The 18,216-nt window shown below is 42.3% G+C and overlaps 1 protein-coding gene across 1 annotated transcript in view; it reads right to left on the bottom strand.

Annotated features, from left to right (window-relative positions):
* MRC1 (mannose receptor C-type 1) overlaps nt 1-17,891 on the bottom strand; it is a 178,554-nt gene extending 160,663 nt beyond the window's left edge. The window contains exons 1-2 of the mRNA XM_077490910.1: nt 17,698-17,891; nt 11,434-11,829 (exon numbers count right to left, since the gene is read on the bottom strand). Coding sequence (XP_077347036.1) covers nt 11,434-11,829; nt 17,698-17,755 — 454 coding nt within the window. The 5' untranslated portion in view covers nt 17,756-17,891. The remainder of the gene's footprint in view (nt 1-11,433; nt 11,830-17,697) is intronic.
* Nucleotides 17,892-18,216: the final 325 nt, after the last annotated feature.

The following is an 18,216-nucleotide window of genomic DNA, read 5'->3' as shown; positions in this document are numbered from 1 at the left end:
TGAATTTCTATGGCACGATTAATGTATATGGCACTAATCACCATCATGTGTATTGAATAATATATGCTGCCAGCGCTGTTTCATATTTTCTATGAAGTTAGAAGTTGATTGGTTACCATGCACAGCTGCACCAGATTTTGTACTCTCCAGTAAGGATGAGTTCAGGTGTGTTCGCAACTAGCACGTGCAGAGCCCGCCAGGAAGTCGGCACTGCACAGCGCTAGTCGCAGGCAGTGAGACACTTTCCTGATGTGCGGTTGCAGAGATCGAGGAATGTCTTACTGCCTGTGATTAGTGCTGTGCAGTGCCAACTTCCTGGCGGGCTCTGCACGTGCTAGTTGCGAACAAGCCTGAGCTCATCCTTACTCTCCAGTTATAGTAAGTCAACCCTATGGCTTGTTTTGGAGAAAGAAGCTCCCCTCCAGACACTGTGTCTGTTTTTTTTTTTTGTTTTTTTAAAGATATTTTTATTGGGTTTAAGACAAAACCAACATACATAAGAAAAACAACAACAAAACAAAACTTCGTTGTTCTTTGGTATACAGCAGCACTTATTAACATATAGCAAATGGTCACGTTTCAATCATACATTAAAGAGGAAGTAAACCCTGATGGGTTTAGTTCTTCTCTGTTTCTCTGCAAAAGTAAAGCATAATGGGCTACTATGCATCGCACAGTAGCCCATTATGTGTCACTTACCTGACACAGGAGCCAGCGATGTCACCGCTGTCCCCTGTAGTACGGAGCGCCCATCTTCTTCTGGGTATCACTGCTCCGGCCACTCACAGCGCATGCGCACGGGAGCCGCCACTAATGGCATATCGCCATTAGCAGTGGCATGCTGCTAATGGCGATAGTGCACCTGCGCGCCGATGTCTACGGTGCATGCGCCGTAGACAGCGGTGCCTGTCTTTTAGTAAATACTGTATCTCCTAAACCGTGTAGGTTTAGGTGATATTTCTTGGACCTACAGGTAAGCCTTAATCTAGGCTTACCTGTAGGTCAAAGTGGTTTGTAAGGGTTTACAACCACTTTAATTACACAGTAAGAGTGGTGTTCAAATTTACTGCCAGTGTATAGCAACATTTGAGATCCATATATGGACACTGTGTCTTTGTTAGTATAGATTTTCAGTGCCATAAACTGAAGTCTCTGACTGCTTGTAACCCAGAGGAACCCCGAAATCATTGTGAGTGTGACTGCCAGCCCTGGCCCTATGGAAAAAAAATGGGACCCTGCCTACCCCTTGGTTTCAAGGATACCAAAAAACAGTAGCAATATTCCCTCCACTTCGTAGACATCTCACAGAGCTCAAACATGCTACTTACTACTACTAATATCTTCTGACTTCTGCCACAGATCTATTGTAAGACTCTGTATGCCTCTGCCACAGGCAAATGTAGATTCTATAAGCCTATTAGGGTTGCCACCTCATCCCTTTAAAGCCAAACATATATTAATTAAACAGGTTCTGTGGCTGATTAAGGTGGTAATTAACTTAATTCAGAGCTTTTCCTGCATTAAATTAGCCCCAGAACCTGTGTAATTAATATGTGTAATTAATATGCACTCGGAACAAGATTAGAGATTCTTTGGATAAATTCTGGTGTCTCTTTCACAGACTTTGGATAGAAGTAACAAGTGCGGAAAAATTTGACTTTGGTTGTCGGTGGTGCCTTCACACAGTAACCCTATAGAGGTACTCTTGATGAAAGCAAGAATTCCCCTTGCTGTCAAAAATTTCAATTATATTCACTTGTCAAACAGGTGTGGAAAATTGGTCATTGGCTGTTAATTGTGCCCACACCAAAAATGTCTTCCAGATGAAATCAACACACCCAAAGTTAGGCAGCCTAGACCAGTGATGGGGAACCTTGGCACCCCAGATGTTTTGGAACTACATTTCCTATGATGCTCAACTATACGGCAGAGTGCATTAGCATCATGGGAAATGTAGTTCCAAAACATCTGGGGTGCCAAGGTTCACCATCACTGGCCTAGACAGTCTTTCAGAGATTCCAGATCCAGAAAGCACTTTATTAGTGACATCAGCATTAGGGGCTTGATAGCTGCTGCTAATCCAGGACTGATTCATTTTGATAAATCCACTTAGTCTGTGGAGAGGTGTGCTCTCTTATCTGTCACAAAACCTGTGGCAGCACTGAATGCCTGTTGTGAAAGCATGCTGGATGTAGGACAGTCCAGCAGCTCAATTGCATACTGGGCAAGTTCTGGCCAGTGGTCTATTCTCATGACCCAGTAATCCAGTGGATCATCAACTGGGAAGCTCTCCATGTCTGATTTTGCCCCTAGATAATCTCCCACCATATGATGCAGAGGCTGCTGATGGGATGTGGAAGCTGACAGCCCTGGGAGCCAAGGACTAAAAAAAATTTGAAAGGCATCACTAAGGCGGCCCCCTTCTCCACCGCTCCTCTCTTGACCAATAGAAGCCTAAAAACTATGTTTTCCACTAGACTGTAAACTACCAGAGTTGGGAAAGGTGTTAAATAAACCCCTCTTTAAGGTGTCCTCAAGAGATATCATCTTCTGCTCCCTCTGTGGAGTTGGGATGTGCTTGAAGACTTTCCCCTTGTAATGGTGGTCAAGGAGGGTTGCCAAACAATAATTCTCCTTCTCCTTGATGCCACGTATTCTCGGGTCCTTTGGCAGGCTTTCAGGAATGAGGGAGCCCATGCACCGCAAGTTTGCGGAGGCATGAGAAGCAGACTCCACTGGGTCACTGAGGATTACAGTATCTGGAACTGCCTCCTCCCAGCCACGTACTACTCCCAAGGGTTCTGGGGACAAAAAAAATCTGGGTTGATGTATGTCTTGCTCTGCTTCAATGCCTCCAAAACTGCCAGAATCCTCCTTCTCCTCTTGTGTGTTCTGTAGCGTCACCAGTAATGTGGACTTTTCAGCTGACTGGCTTGCCCAACGATGAAACAACATTGCCTTCCATGTGATGGTGTAGAGCTGGAATGGTCTTACGTAACAAGAAATAGCAACTGGGAACCTGCCATTGTGGTACAGCACATTCTGCAAAATCACGGAAGGAGGCAGAATCCACCAGATGGAAAAGCAGGAGTTGTAAAGCCAGCAGCTTTGACAAGCTTGAATTTAGACCCTGGGCATGTGGGTGGCAGAGACTGTATTTTTTGTTTTTTGTTGCAGCCAATGGGGCAGAGAAAATTGCCTGCTATTGTCTACAGTTGGTGGTGTGCTACTGGCAGACATGCTGCAAGGTCCTGAGACACCCTGCTCTATAACATCATCCATGTCAGTGGAGGCTGCTGAGAGGTCATGAGGTATAGCGGGGGGGGGGGGGTTTGGTAGATGGGAAAGGTGAGGAGTGAGGAGGAGCAGAATTGCGTCCCTTTTGTGTGGCTTTCAGGTGCTCTTGCCAAAGGGCTGAGTGTGATGGGAGGTTAAATGCCTTGTCAAGCATGTGGTACCCAAATGGCTTGTGTTTTTGCCACACTTGTTGCAATTGCAACACTGCGATCAGCTGCACATAGGCTAAAAAAGGTCCAAACAGCTATGTATAGGGTGGCTGCTCCCTACTCTTCCATGATGGCTCCCTCTTTGGGGTTGTGTCTCTCCCTCACTTTCCTCCTCTGCTCTCTCTGGCACCAGTGACCTAATTATCATCATCCCCTCCACCCTCATTATCACTGGAGACAACTTGACAATACGCCACAGCTGGGGGAATATTACTGTCAATTTGTTGTTTACCAGTGTTCCCCCATCTCTGTAGGCTCATGTTCCTACTTCCCTCAGCCTCAGAACCAAGATCTGAATCAAGTAATGGCTGTACATCATCAAGCAGAAAGTGGCTGACGCTGTGTTCAAATAACTCAACTGACTCCTCCATGCCTGATGCTGGGGCTATGACCGGAGTAGCTGTGGACAAGAAGGCTGAATAAGAAACTCTGGCAGCTGCAGTGGACTGCACACTAGTCTCTGCTTGGGTGATGGAGGATGAGGATGGTTTAGTAAGCCAGTCCACCACCTCCTCTGCATGCTGTGGCTGGATAGCATAGGCAACATCACTAAATAGAGGAAATGATGCCCTGCCTGAGGACGGACCACATCCACCTTTGCCTGTGGACACATACACTGCTGGCCCCCTCACGGTGCCATGGGATTGTCTGCCTCTCCTTGTTGGCCTCCCAGACATGATGGGGGGGGCGCTTATTAACAAAATGTAATAAAGATGTGGAAATGTGGATGTGGATGCACTTTAATCATTGAAAAATTGTGTTTTGTGCACTTTACCTGAGTACTCACTACACAGACACACTCCACTACACTACAATATACTGCAGTAAAACTGCGCTGACACGCTGCAATATACTGTGGTAAATGTGCAGTAAATGTGCAGTAATGCACTGAAATATACTGCGTTAAACGTGCAGTAACGCAATGAAATATACAGCATTGAACGTGCATCTACACAGTGAAATATACAGTGTTAAACGTGCAGTAATGCACTGAAATATACATTGTTAAACGTACAGTAATGCACTAAAATATACAGCGTTAAATGTACAGTAACACTAAAATATACTGCAATAAACCTGCCCTGACAAAGTAAACTGACAGTAATGTAAAAATGAATGGTTAAACTACACTTACACTGCACTATCACTAGATTCACACTAAAGTGACGCTAAAGTAAAAATGAATGGTCACTCACTACGCTCACACTGACTGAACTAGCCCTATATTCACTCTAATGTAAAGATGAATGGTCGCTCACACTACACTATCACTAGATTCACACTAAACTGATATTTTACACTGACAATAGAATCACAATAGCCCACTATAGCACACTAACTTGCCAGTAGCACTGAAAAGAGCCCTGTTCTATCTCTCTCCACGCCAATATCACACTGCAAATGGCCGCTTTGGGAAGAATATTTTTATAGTATGGGGTAGGACTAAAAGCAATGAGCCATGATTGGAAGTCATCAATACTTTCTCTAATCATGGCTCTGACAGTTATCTGTGTCCTAATTGGGCAAAGCTTTCATTGCTTTAGCCAATCAGGGCTTCCAATGCACTGTACAGCAGTGTAGGGGCAATCACCTCTGGGTAGCCCAAGTGCTGATATGAACTTATCAGTTTTATGTGCCTTGTCTACTAAATCAGAAACTTTGTTACCTTGTTCATGCCAGGCAATGCTGTGAAAGGTTAACAAGCAAACACGTTATTTTGTGTCCTGCATGAGAAATAGGTTGTTTTCTAAGTCCTGAAAATGTTGTCATCCACCCAGGATTTGGAAGGTTTCGGTGAAGCTCAAGGTAATTTAGGCTTCTTCATTGGAGAAATTGGATCGAGGGGTTAAGGGCCCCCAACTTTCACAGCTGCTCTGACCAATACTGCAATGAGGGTGTTTCTCCTCCCCATGGATTAGACAGGTTTTTCCAAGCAGTATTTTGCTGTTTTTTTTCTAGATGGAAGGGAACAGTCAGGAGGAGGATGAGGACGTTTTATTGGTCAGGATAGCCTTGAGGCTGTAAGTATTTATTTGATTACTGTGGATCTGGTTGCTGGGGCTGACAGGTGATCTCCTCTGTTGCTGATTATGAGTCATCTATCTCAGCCACAAGGTCGCTGTTCCCCACCTCTCTCTGTACCTGAACTTTAGTTGGTTGGCACCTGCACACAGTTTACTACTCCCTCTTCTCTCCACAGAGAGAAGCAGACAAGCATGTGTCTACAAAAAAGTCATACATTCATACTTTACAGGCCATCCCAGAGATTTCATTGATTTTTACAATGACCTGATCAAAATTCAAGCATTGCTAGGTTAATTCCAGCAAGTTCCCATCTATGCCTATGTGAAGTGTGTGCACAGTGTACCCCATTCCCACTGCACCAAGCTCATTACGCCAGTGATAAGTGGATGTGTTTACACATCTAGAGATATTTCCTCTTCCAGTCTTTCAAATTGGGGGCATCAGTTAGAATTCTCCTGACAGTCACTGAAAATTGATAAGCAAGTTTTTCTTTTCAAAGGCTTAGTTTCCACCCAGCCATTTTTTTCTGTCCAGGTAATGAAGCAATACATTTTCAACAATCTTTGATGTACTAATAACATGACGCTCATAGCTGAAAATGTAGAATATCTCAAGAACCACATACAATAGGGAAATTAAAAAAAAAAAAAACACAGAAAAAGATGGAAGTTCAACTAAATCTTTAGAAAACGAAGGTCATGCCAACAATGAAGACAACCCACTTCTGAGCTGTAAAGACTGATCAAGACCTCAAAGTAGTAGACAGCTCCTGCTTCCTTGGATATGTTATTAATAACAAATAATCCAGCAGTCAAGAAATCTAACACAGACTGGAAGTAACCATCCCTCCCATTCACTAAATTTCCCAGATTTCTAACTAAATTTGGCCTTAGGGCCACAATGGAAATCACACATTGCACTCTTACAAGAGGCCTGTCTACAGTGGTTCTATGCCAAGTTCACAGGGGGTCTCACTGAACACCCAAAGCCCATGAGACATGGGGGCCCAGATTACTGCTGGACCCTCCTACTCTAGGCCACCAATAATTTACAACCAAAACAAACTGACTGCCATTTAAATGCTCTCCAAGTATTGGTTGCATGGACATTTTCAGGGGAAGATTATCTCAACAGCACGGCACTTGTTACTGCAGTTCAGTCCAGTCCATTACCTTACCTCTGTATCCGAATGTCTACCAAGCAGAAGTTTTCTTACCCATGCTGCTAGTCTTTATCAAACACATCACTAAGGCATATTCAACTTAAAACATTTGCTGAAGTTAACACATTGATGCAAATTTTAATTTTGTGTATAATTCAACACATTGAACTTGGTGTTGGCAAAGGATTCAAGAATATTATGGGCAAAACAAACACATGGATACTTTAACAAATGAAGCCCAGACTTTCACTACAAGCCCAGATGAAGCTGGATTAGTTTGGATTTATTAGAAAAACCAACTCACTGGAAAATGAAATTACACTTGAAAAGCTGAAGAGAAAAGAAGAGAATGACCAGCAACAATGTATCTAAAAACACTTACATAAAGCATAAACATGCCATTGTAAAGACTACAAATTCAGATGATAAATCATTCTTAAAGCGGAGGTCCACCCTAAAGTGGACCTTCCGTTCATTGGAATCCTCCCCCCCTCCGGCGCTACAATTGGCACCTTTCAGGGGGGAGGGGGGTGCAGGTACCTGTACAGTACAGGTATCTGCACCCACTTCCGGCGTAGATTCTGCAGAAGGTACGCCCCTTTTCGCAGAATCTACACCCCTTTCCGAAAGTCCCCCGCTGCCTGCTGGGAAACACATGGATCCCAGAGACAGCGGGGACCATGCTTATTGCGCAGCGCGACTCGCGCATGCGCAGTAGGGAACCGGGAAATGAAGCCGAAAGGCTCCACTTCCTGATTGCCATACCCAAGATGGCGGCGGCAGCACCGGAGAGACGATCGAGAGATCGGCTTCGGGTGCCGATATCGCGGGCGCGCTGGGCGGGTAAGTGTCACTATTTTAAAAGTCAGCAGCTGCAGTATTTGTAGCTGCTGGCTTTTAAAAAAAAAAACGGCGGAACTCCCGGCGGACTCCCGCTTTAAGAAACACTATCCATATGGTCACCAGCAGTTGACATTGACTACACAGCATTTAATTATTATGAAAAAAGCATGCATCCAAGTTTACCAGAACATCCTAAAAAATATTTAAAATATTTGTTCTACAGTCTACTCGATCTTATTAGTTAGCTGGCTAGACATTGTTTTAATATACGTTTTTAATGTTAGAAGCTGTACCAACTTCTTGATAATAAGCTAGCCAATTACCACTCCAGGTGGGTCGAAACGTGCCCACCTCAAACCTCTGGGTACACGTTCCTCTAGTCATTGTACAATATCTTCAGAAATAGATGATGGCATTGAATTAGACTTCACTATATAAATCCTTTATTACACTTTGGTGAGGTTTATACTGAATTTTGCAAAACATTTGAGCATATCACGCCTTTATTTTTAGCTTTTACTCATAGAATTAATAACTACACAAATATAAAACAAATACACTCAAAATAGAATTACAGATTCATTTTAATTAAATTGTATGTCGCAGAGCCCTGTCAAACATGGATATGAAGATAATATATAATCTTCTTACAATACGAGACACAAGCAGCATAACTTAAAAGGGAGGTATGATCAAAGCACCTTTGGCCATACTTTTCATGTGGGTCACAGTAGTGCACTAACTTGTGCACTTCTGTGGCCCAGAATCAGCTGACAGTGTGCTAAAGTCCACTGTCAACCGATGTCCCAGAGCTGCTCCAGACTCTGGAGGGATCCTGATAATAATGTCAGAATCTGCCCGGGTTCCTGATTGCCTGCATGCTACTGAGAGCCTGAGCCAGCTGCTCCCACCCCCTCTCCTGCCAGGAGGGGCAGAGCACGGAGTGATGACTGATGGCCATTGCTCTGTGCTCAGAGTAGACCCAAGAATTGAGGGATTAGTGTCATGTGATTTCTTAGTTCTCAGGATTAGAGCCAGTGAAGGACAGCAATATACTGAAAACTGAAGAAAAAGCAATATTTTCTACTTTCTAAAACATATCCAATAACATCAAACCTCTTCATAAATTTAGGCCAAAATGTATTGTGCTACATGTCACAAGTACTGGCAGTGATCAGGGCTGATCCTGCTAACACTGCATTTTTGGAGTCACTATATTATTGGGGACACTAATAAAGTTCTGATCGTGATCAAGATAATGATCTGTACAGACACTAAACTAGTCATGGGGGTGATTAGAGACTAATAGTGTGACTGTGGTGGGCAGTCTGATGCTGACACTAGCTGGGAGGGACACTAACTGACTAACAGACAGCGATGTCCCTAGTGACACTAATACAGTGATTAGTGATAATACTGTACACTGACACTGTACTAATGACACTGGCTGGGTGAGAGGAGTGATCAGGAGGGCAATCAAGGGATTAACTGTGTGCCTAACAAGTGTATGCAAGTGTATGTGTGCTGCATTTACTCACAGATCATCTGGCTGGGTCTCTCCTTGCTTTCAGTTCTGAACAGTAACCGATAGCAGGGAGAAATCCAACCAGAGTGTTGTGTTTACAAACACACAGATCCCTGTGCTGTGATTGGCCACAGCCAATCAGCAGTTATAAAGCCAAAATGATTGGCTGTAATCTGCTAACAAACTTGTGCTGTGCCCAATCACAGCACAGATAACCAGGGGGCTTGCACAGATGCACCTCTAAGCCGGGAAGTTCACTGCGACATACGGGTACATCATGGTGCCTAGGGGAGACACCCACCAACAGTAAATGTACTGTTGGTGGTCGACAAGTGGTTAAAGAGCAATATTATTAATCCCTTGGAGCTGCCCCTTTAATGGGGTTTAGGATGCTGGGAGGCGAGGCAGGGTTTATGATCGTTTGACCGCCATGATTGGCTGTCATGGCTGTCACATGATTGGAAAGCTCCAGATGACCAGGAGCTTTCCATTAGCCGCCATTAACTGTGTCGGGAGCGCACTCTCAGCACAGCTGTATTTACATGAAGTCATGCAAATATTCGGGCGCTCAGCGCCAAGGCCCACCCATCGAGAGGCTGCATATTTGCATACGGCCAGCTCCAAGGGTTTAAACAAAAAGTGAAATCAGTCTGTGAGCTTTAAATGCTACACAGCTGACATTTAAATTGATCCTAATCTATGTTTTCTCATGCACACAGGCCATTTACCCAGCTCTTCTAGATGCCTTTCCTCCTGGCAGTGGTGTTTTGGAAGAAAAAATACTTGACATTTGTAAACATGCTAAACATGCTTATAAGCATCAAGCACTTAGCAGTTCATTTCACTGGCCATAATAATAATTTATTCTATGCGCATTTAAACACATGTGCATGCATCAAGCGTTTTTCCTGCCAAAATGCTGCTGGTCCTGGATGCACTGGCAGTTGAGTTTTTTTCTGCCTCTAAACTCCTATAAATTGCCTATGTGTGCATGGATACATAGGCTAAAGGGGCACAGGGGCAGAAAAACAAAATGCCAGATGCCCCTAGGAGCACCATTAAAAAAACACACAATGTGCATAAGACCTAACCCTGCAGCATGTATCCAGAAAGTATCTGACATGGTCACTGAGAATGTACTTCTCGAAGTTGATGCTGTGTAACTTCAAAGCTTTCTGTAGTATCATCAATCACATTCACACCTCCAAGGTAGTTTTCAGTCTAACTGTGGGAAGCCTATAGGAAGTACTAAAGCTACAGCCAGATAACCATAGCTCCCAACTGACCCTGATTTCGCAGGGCTGCCCCTGATTTGGAGCAATGTCCCTCTGTCCCTCATTCCTCCTCATTTGTCCTTAATTTTTGTCTGATCTTCATAGTTGTATATAAAATTCACTTTTTATCTTTCAAAAAGTGTTTCCCAGTGCTAAACCTTTTATCCAAATTCTAAACTGCTGCATTTGTACATTTTAAAAGCCAATATAAAGGAATAGCAGTGGTAAAAAAAGCACTTGTGGATTTAATTAACCTTTTTTTGGGGGGGGGGGTTAATTCTCCTTTAACCTCCCTGGCGGTATGATTCAGTCTGGAATAAGGTGCTGAAAGCGGTACAATTATTTTGCATGGAAATCTGGCTTTTATTTTGTAGTCCTGTAATTCTTAGGAATAACGCTCTTAAATCTGTTCAAACCAGAGTCTAGCAGACATCCCGGGTATGATAAAGTTTATAATATAATAAAGAATAATAAAAATTATTCAATAATGTAATCAAATCCTAAAACACTGAAAAAGGGACACTTTTTGGTTGCTATGGATAATCTCCAAATTCCAGGCAGAAAAAAACTGTATTTATAATATAAAAGTGCATGCGGGGCATTGCACAGCCCACTAGGGACAAAGGGGGGGTGTATTTTTTAATACAGCACTGCAATCTGTGTGTTTTCACTTTTTTGAATTTGCTGCCGTTCTCCACTCCCGTGCGCCGTAACGTCGCAGGGAACGGAGCTCGGCGACATTCGGCACTGTGAATCGAGCGGAGGACAGCTCGATCACACAGCGCGGAGGACATCGCTGGATCCAGGGGACAAGATAAGTAAGTCTCCCTGTGTCCTCCCCTGCATCGAGCGAAGCGATCCCGAGTCTGGCTCAGGGTTACCGCTCCTACTAGTAAATTCCTAACCCGAGCCAGACTCGGGATTACCACCAGGGAGGTTAAGGGGGTGTAGCAGGGGGCGTGCCCTATGCCTACATACATTTGGTCATCCCATCTCAAAATGTTAGGAGGTATGAGATAACTAGCATTTTAAGAAAGAGGTCATCAATGACAACCACCATATATCTCTCAGGACAGGTACTTTAATGGAACACCTTACCTTCATAGGCCTTAATACACAAGTCATCAGGCGTTCCGAAGATCTTCCACCGGCTCCAGCCTCCCATTCCTTTATAAATAATCACTTTTTCTTTTGCATTGCCATAGTTCAAATGAAGGTCATCTCCTACAATCCCGAACAAAGTGTCATTTTTACACTCCCACTTCTGGAGCTCACTAACTCCATCACATGAAAACAAGCTAACAAGGCCCGTGTCTTTTTTAGCGGACACCCCCAAGCACTGGGACTCTTGCACGTTTATCAGCTGGTGTTTAGAGATCCAGCGGAATTTCTGTGCTTTATTGTCCTCATTACAGGGAGCCACGATAATGATGTTCTTCTGAGATTGTAAACATTTCTTGTGGTCTTCATTGTAGATTAAAAATGTGTCTGATTCTGAAATGAAAAAAGATTAATATCAGCTGCTAATCAAAAAGATATTGACTACAAGGTCCTGATGAATACCATCTTGTATAATTCACAGTTTCCCTACAGTATTTAATCTTGATAAAGAAAAAATACATTTAGAACCCAACTTTGGGCAATTAAAAAAATTATCCCCTACGGTGCTCATTTAGGTCTAGGGGAACAATAAAAAAGAAGGTTTACTTACCTGACTCTCTGCTCCTCTTTTCTGCTAAACCAGTCTCTGCAGTATCTTCTGCCCTATGCCCTAGCGATTTAGGATACTGATATAATCAGGATTAAATCAGGACACATTGGACATGTTGATGCCAAGTAACAGTCCACAGCCAAAGTGTAGGTGGGGGGCTCCATTTGCTGTGGAGGATCAGATAAGTAAAAGTGTTTCTCCTCTCCCCTGGACAAAAAAAAGCCCTCAAACCCACCGCAATTGACAATTTTACATTTTCCTGGAGTTGGGCTTTAAACCACATTAGGGACACAGCCATTACGGAGTAAGGAACAATTTAGACCATTGGAGAAGCTATTAGCGAACCGTCAATGCCTTGAAAAAAGGATTTCAAAACTTTATAAAAATCCTAATAGAAGTAATAGAGCAAAACTACCCCCCCCTACTTAGAAAAGTGGGAAAGTGAAATTGGGCCCTTAAGTAATGACCACCACAGAAATAGGATAATTAGACGAACTTACTCGGTTGCTATAGACTCACAAACAAGAGAGATGTCGTATAAACTTTTAACAAGGTGGTATATAACCCCACAACAAGGAAATAAAATATGCAGTGAGACCCCCTTGTCATGTTGGAGAGGTTGCTTGGGGGTGGGGTCATTTGCTCATATATGGTGGGAGTGCCCCAAGATACAGACATTTTGGGAGAAAATAATAGAAGCTATCTTTGAAATAACAGGTGAAAGGATTAGGAGCGACCCATGGGTATGCTTATTTCACGACCTGGATAAAGGGGAGAGGGAGTATGGGTATTCTTTGATCCCTTGTTTATTGAATTCTGCTAAATCACTGATACCGCGAAGATGGAAAAGATCGGATCCTCCCTCGATGAAGGAGTGGGTAGAAAGATTAGAAAGGACACGAATTATTGAAGAGACAATGTACAAATTGGATAATTTGGAGGGGAGGTACCAGAATAAGTGGCGGCTTTGGGTACAATATGGAAAAACTGAAAATTATTTGAAGATGCTGGAATGTTAGTTAAAAAGAAAGGATCGAGTGAGAGAAGGGTAGGGGGGGGGGGGGGGAGGAAGACCATTCTTAAAAGAAATGATGCTGTATTTATTATTATGAGGAATGGTTTATATATACTATTGTTGTGTGTAAACTTTGGAAAATTTGAAAAATAAAGAATAATTAAAACCACATTAGGGAACTACAATGGTCCTTTGTCAAGGTGTACCATTTGTGATGCAATCATAAGCAACATATACATAACAACAAGGATGCCTGCACATAAAAGTATACTGATATCATAAGTAGAACCACTAAATTGAAACCAAAAATCCATTGCAACTGTGGAGCTCTCTATTACCTATATAACTATATACGATGGAGCTCTCTATTACCTATATACGTTGGAGCTCTCTATTACCTATATAACTATATACGATGGAGCTCTCTATTACCTACATAACTATATATGATGGAGCTCTCTATTACCTATGGTCTATAACTATATACAGTACTGTGGCGTTGACTTATTAAAACTGGAAAATGCTAAATCTGGAGCAGCTCTGCATAGAAACCAATCAGCTTCCATATTTTATTGTAAAAACGTATTTGAACTTTCTGAAGTTAGAAGAGTATCATGCAGAGCTGCACCAGGTTTTGTGCTTTCCAGTTTTAGTAAATCCACCCTTATTTCACAAACATCCAAGGTAAGTATTAAATCAGCTAGTTGTTGTGACTTTGTTCAGAGCTACAGTATGTATAGGAATCTTGCACCATGAAAGCAAGGCATAATAGCCTTTGAGGCTGGACACCTTTTATGTACAAATAAAACAGTTCACAGAACAAGTTTGGTTAAAAAAAACTCATGCACTCTTGAGGAGAATTTATTGAAATTAGCATAGCTGTGCATGGCAGCCAATTTGTTTTTAGCTCTCATTTTCAAAGCTTAAAGTGGTTGTAAACCTCATTCATGAAATCTGACCTAGGCACATACATAGCTCCCAACTGTCCCTGATTTCGAGGGACTGTCCCTGATTTGGAGCAATGTCCCTCTGTCCCTCTTCCCTCCTCATTTGTCCCTCATTTTGGTCTGATCTATATAGATGTATATAAAATTCACTTTTTATCTTTCAAAAAGTGTTTCTAAATTGCTGCATTTGTATATTTTAAAAAACAATATAAAGGAAAAGTAGTGTTAAAAAAGCACTTATGGATTTCATTAACCTTTTTTTTTTGGTTAATTCTCCTTTAAGAGGGTGTTGCAGGGGCGTGTCCTATGCCTACATACGTTTGGTAGTAGGTGTCCCTCATTCCCATCTCAGAATGTTGGGAGGTATGCACATATCTGTAGTGTTTATTTATCTCTGAAAATGTGTGTCGGGTGGGAGTTTAGATGTAGATTAGCAGAGAGCTTGTCTATTCACAGTACAGCTTTGCATGTTCCTTCGTTCCTCTGCCTATGTGGAGCTGGTGGGGGGGGGGGGGGGGGTGACTTTCCTCCAATCAACTCACACACAGTATAAGCCCAGACTCCACACTCACTGCTGGAAGAGGAAAAAAGATTTGTAACATGATCTGTACTTTCCAAAGAGTGTAGAAAGCTGAAGACAGCAGATATACAAGTAAAACTTATATAAGGAGATTTGTTTCATGTCTGTGTATCATCTAATGCTGTTCACTTCTCTGGGTATATGCAAGGGTTTACATCCACTTTAGTCCTTTTTTCATCTTTCCATCTATTAAATCTTCTGCCCTTGTTGTTTTAACGTTGGATAGTAAAACTTTTTTTTTTCAGCCAGTAAATACCTTATACAGCCCACTTCCTGTTTCTTGTCTGCTCATTAGCCTTGGCTTATTAAATCTTGCACAGCTCTCTCTCTTACTCTTGTGAGAGTTTGCCAGGAAAGGAGGGGGGTAAATCACAAGAGGTCCAATGAGAGCTGCAGGGCTGCAGGTTTGTGTCTGTGTAAATTCAGGAAGTGAACAGGCAGCAGCTTCAGCTTCCCACAGTTAAAATGATTGCAGCAAGACTTAGTGGAGGGAGATTTCTGCAGCATATTTGGCAAGTACAGAATCTCAGTATATATAAAATAATATGCAAAGTGGTTGGAGGGAAGCTTCAGAATGGCAAAGGTGTTTTTATTACAAATTATGTGAGCAGACTGCACTTCCACTTTAACTGATCAAGCTGAAAAAAGAAGCTGATTGGTTGCCATGCACAGCTGCTCCAGATTCTGTCTGCCCCAGTTGTGATCGATTCCCCCCCACAGGATCAATATTACAGAAAAAATTATAATAATCATAAATCCAAACAGATTAGGACAAAAATAAAGTTGTAAAGCAGTGGGGTTGAGGATTGTAAACCCTGTGTTTTTTTTTCACCTTAATGCATCCGTTGTGACGCTCGCAGGGAACGGAGCCTGGCACACAGAGCTTCGGGCGGAGGACACAGCCCGCAGACACAGCAGGGGGACATCGCAGGATCCTGGTGACCAGGTAAGTACACTGCACCAGGATTCTGCAATGCAATCCCGAGTGTGGCTGGGGGTTACCGCTAATGGTACTGAAATTTATCCCGAGTCACAGTTAGGATTACCACCAGGGAGGTTAAAGCTAAAATTGCAATGCACGTATTCTAAAATTTTAAAAATGAATTGTTTTACTGTTTAATGGGGCTTTGCCTTAAGTGCTTTTACTTCTTATTTGGTAAAAGTACATACTTTAGTAGCCATGATCTGGACAGGGGTTCACTTTAAGGCCTCATGCACACTGGATGGACGTTTTGCTAACTCTTCTAGACTCCTTTCCTCCTGGCAGCAGCGTTTCGGCAGAAAAAAAAATTCTCATAAATGTGTGTAATGCGTTTAGGCACATTTAGGTGCATCAAGCACTTCAGTGTTAATTCATTTCATTGTAATAATTTATTCTGGCCATTGAAATGAATTAATGCTCAAGCTCCAAATGTGCCTAGTGTTAACATGCTTTTTGACGTGTTAAGGTTTTTTTCTGCCAAAATGCCACTGCTTCCAGACACACTGGATGTGTTTTTTTTTTTTTTTATCTGCCTTTCTTGAAGGCAGGAAAAAAAAACGCCAAACATCTAGTATGCACGAGCTCTAAGCATAGATTTTATTGGTAGGACTGACTGTCACTATAAACAACTTGACATCCGACTTAAGTAAAGTATTTAAAAGCTAGCAGCTTGTTTAAAGTGACAGTCAGCACCCTCCGTTATATCTAAATTTTACATTCCCTTTCTGGAAATTAAGTTTACATAAAAAAAAACAAAAAACTTTAATAAGGCTGCTTAACACTTGCAAATACTGTGTAAAATCTGTCTGTACCCATTGGTACACTATATTGTCAGAATTATTGGGATGCCTGCCTGTACACACACATGAACTTTCACAGTCTTAGTCTGTAGGGTTCAATATTGCGTTGGCCCACCCTTTGCAGCCATAACAGCTTCAACTCTTCTGGGAAGGTTGTCCACAAGGTTTAGGAGTGTGTCTATGGGAATGTTTGACTGTTCTTCCACAAGCGCATTTGTGAGGTCAGGCACTGATGTTGGAACGAGAAGATCTGGCTCGCAGTCTCCCCTCTAATTCATCCCAAAGGTGTTCTATCGGGTTGAGTTCAGAACTCTGTGCAGGCCAGTCAAGTTCCTTCACCCAAAACTTGCTCATCCGTGTCTTTATCCTTGCTTTGTGCACTGGTGTGCAGTCATGTTGGAACAGGAAGGGGCCAACCCCAAACTGTTCCCACAAAGTTGGGATAATGAAATTGTCCAAAATGTCTTAGTATGCTGACACCTTAAGAGTTCCCTTCACTGGAACTAAGGGGCCAAGCCCAACCCCTGAAAAACTACCCCACACCATAATCCCCCCTCCACCAAATGATTTGGACCAGTGCACAAAGCAAGTTCCATAAAGACATGGATGAATGAGTTTGGGATGGAGGAACTTAAATGTTCTAAACAGAGTACTGACCTCAACCCAATAGAACACCTTTGGGATAAATTAGAGGGGAGACTGCGAGCCAGGCCTTCTCGTTTCAACATCAGTGTCTGACCTCAGAAATGCTCTTCTGGAAAAATGGTCAAACATTCCCGTAGACACACTCCTAAACCTTGTGGCCAGCCTTCCCAGAAGAGTTGAAGCTGTTATAGCTGCAAAAGATGGGCCAACTGGGATAGCATTAAAGTTCATGTGCGTGTAAAGGCAGGTGTTCCAATACTTTTGACAATATAGTGTATTTTACATACAAGTTTAAGTATTTCCATCCTCTATAGAGCCTTGGCCAATCTGATGTTAGGAGTCACTAGAGAAGACTATGGATTAATGTAATAGGGTACCACATCCAATATATAGACAAAATTATACCCAACAGGTAAAATAGCAACTTATCAGGTAAGGTATTAGGTAGGTATGTATGCAATTAACGTGTTCATAAAAATCAACTTCCTATTATTATCATTTAACACATACTAATATCACCAAGATGGTATCATTTAAACTGATGTTAGATTACATTAGATACTGAAATTTAAAAATTTTAAAGAAACAAACAGTAGATGGTGAACACAGCCCTATTGCTTGTGCTGGTCGTCAATGCAAAAGAAAAAAACCATGGAAACATACAAGATCACTAATGACTTACCCAACTGAAGTGTCGGCTGGATCACCTGCAGAAGTATAAGTAGAATGGAAGCAATCATTGTAGATATTGCATTATTCTTCCAAGGGTTTAAGAAAACAGTGCTGATTTAAATACTGCGGCTATGGAAGTCCTAGAGAAACTCGCTGGAGCCTCAGTCCAGTCCTTCACTTTGGAAAGACTGCAGGACACAGGGAACAATGTGGCTTCTAAATGATAAAGGAATATCCTGTCACATGGAACATTAAAGCAAACAGGAACTCCCATTCCTAATTTTGCTTCCATAAGCCAAATGCTATTATCCGCTGTTACTGGCTTTGTGGATGAGCTAGCAATTCTGATGACGCTGCACGCTCGTTCCTATTGGCTAACTGTATAATTTCTTGGAAAAGGTTTCCAAATATGGGTCAGAATCAGGTTGTGGCCAAATTATTCTTCAATAAAGGTCTTAAAATTGGCTGATTGGACAAAACAAAGGTCCCTTTTTTTGGGGGAAAAATGTATCTAGAAAACAAGATATCC

This window comes from Lithobates pipiens, unplaced genomic scaffold (genome assembly GCF_037356315.1).
Source record: "Lithobates pipiens isolate NorthernLeopardFrog02 unplaced genomic scaffold, aLitPip1_a1.2 Scaffold_19, whole genome shotgun sequence".
Taxonomy (NCBI): Eukaryota; Metazoa; Chordata; class Amphibia; order Anura; family Ranidae; genus Lithobates; species Lithobates pipiens.
Note: the sequence above shows the minus strand (reverse complement) of the source record. Positions and strands in the feature narration are given on the sequence as shown.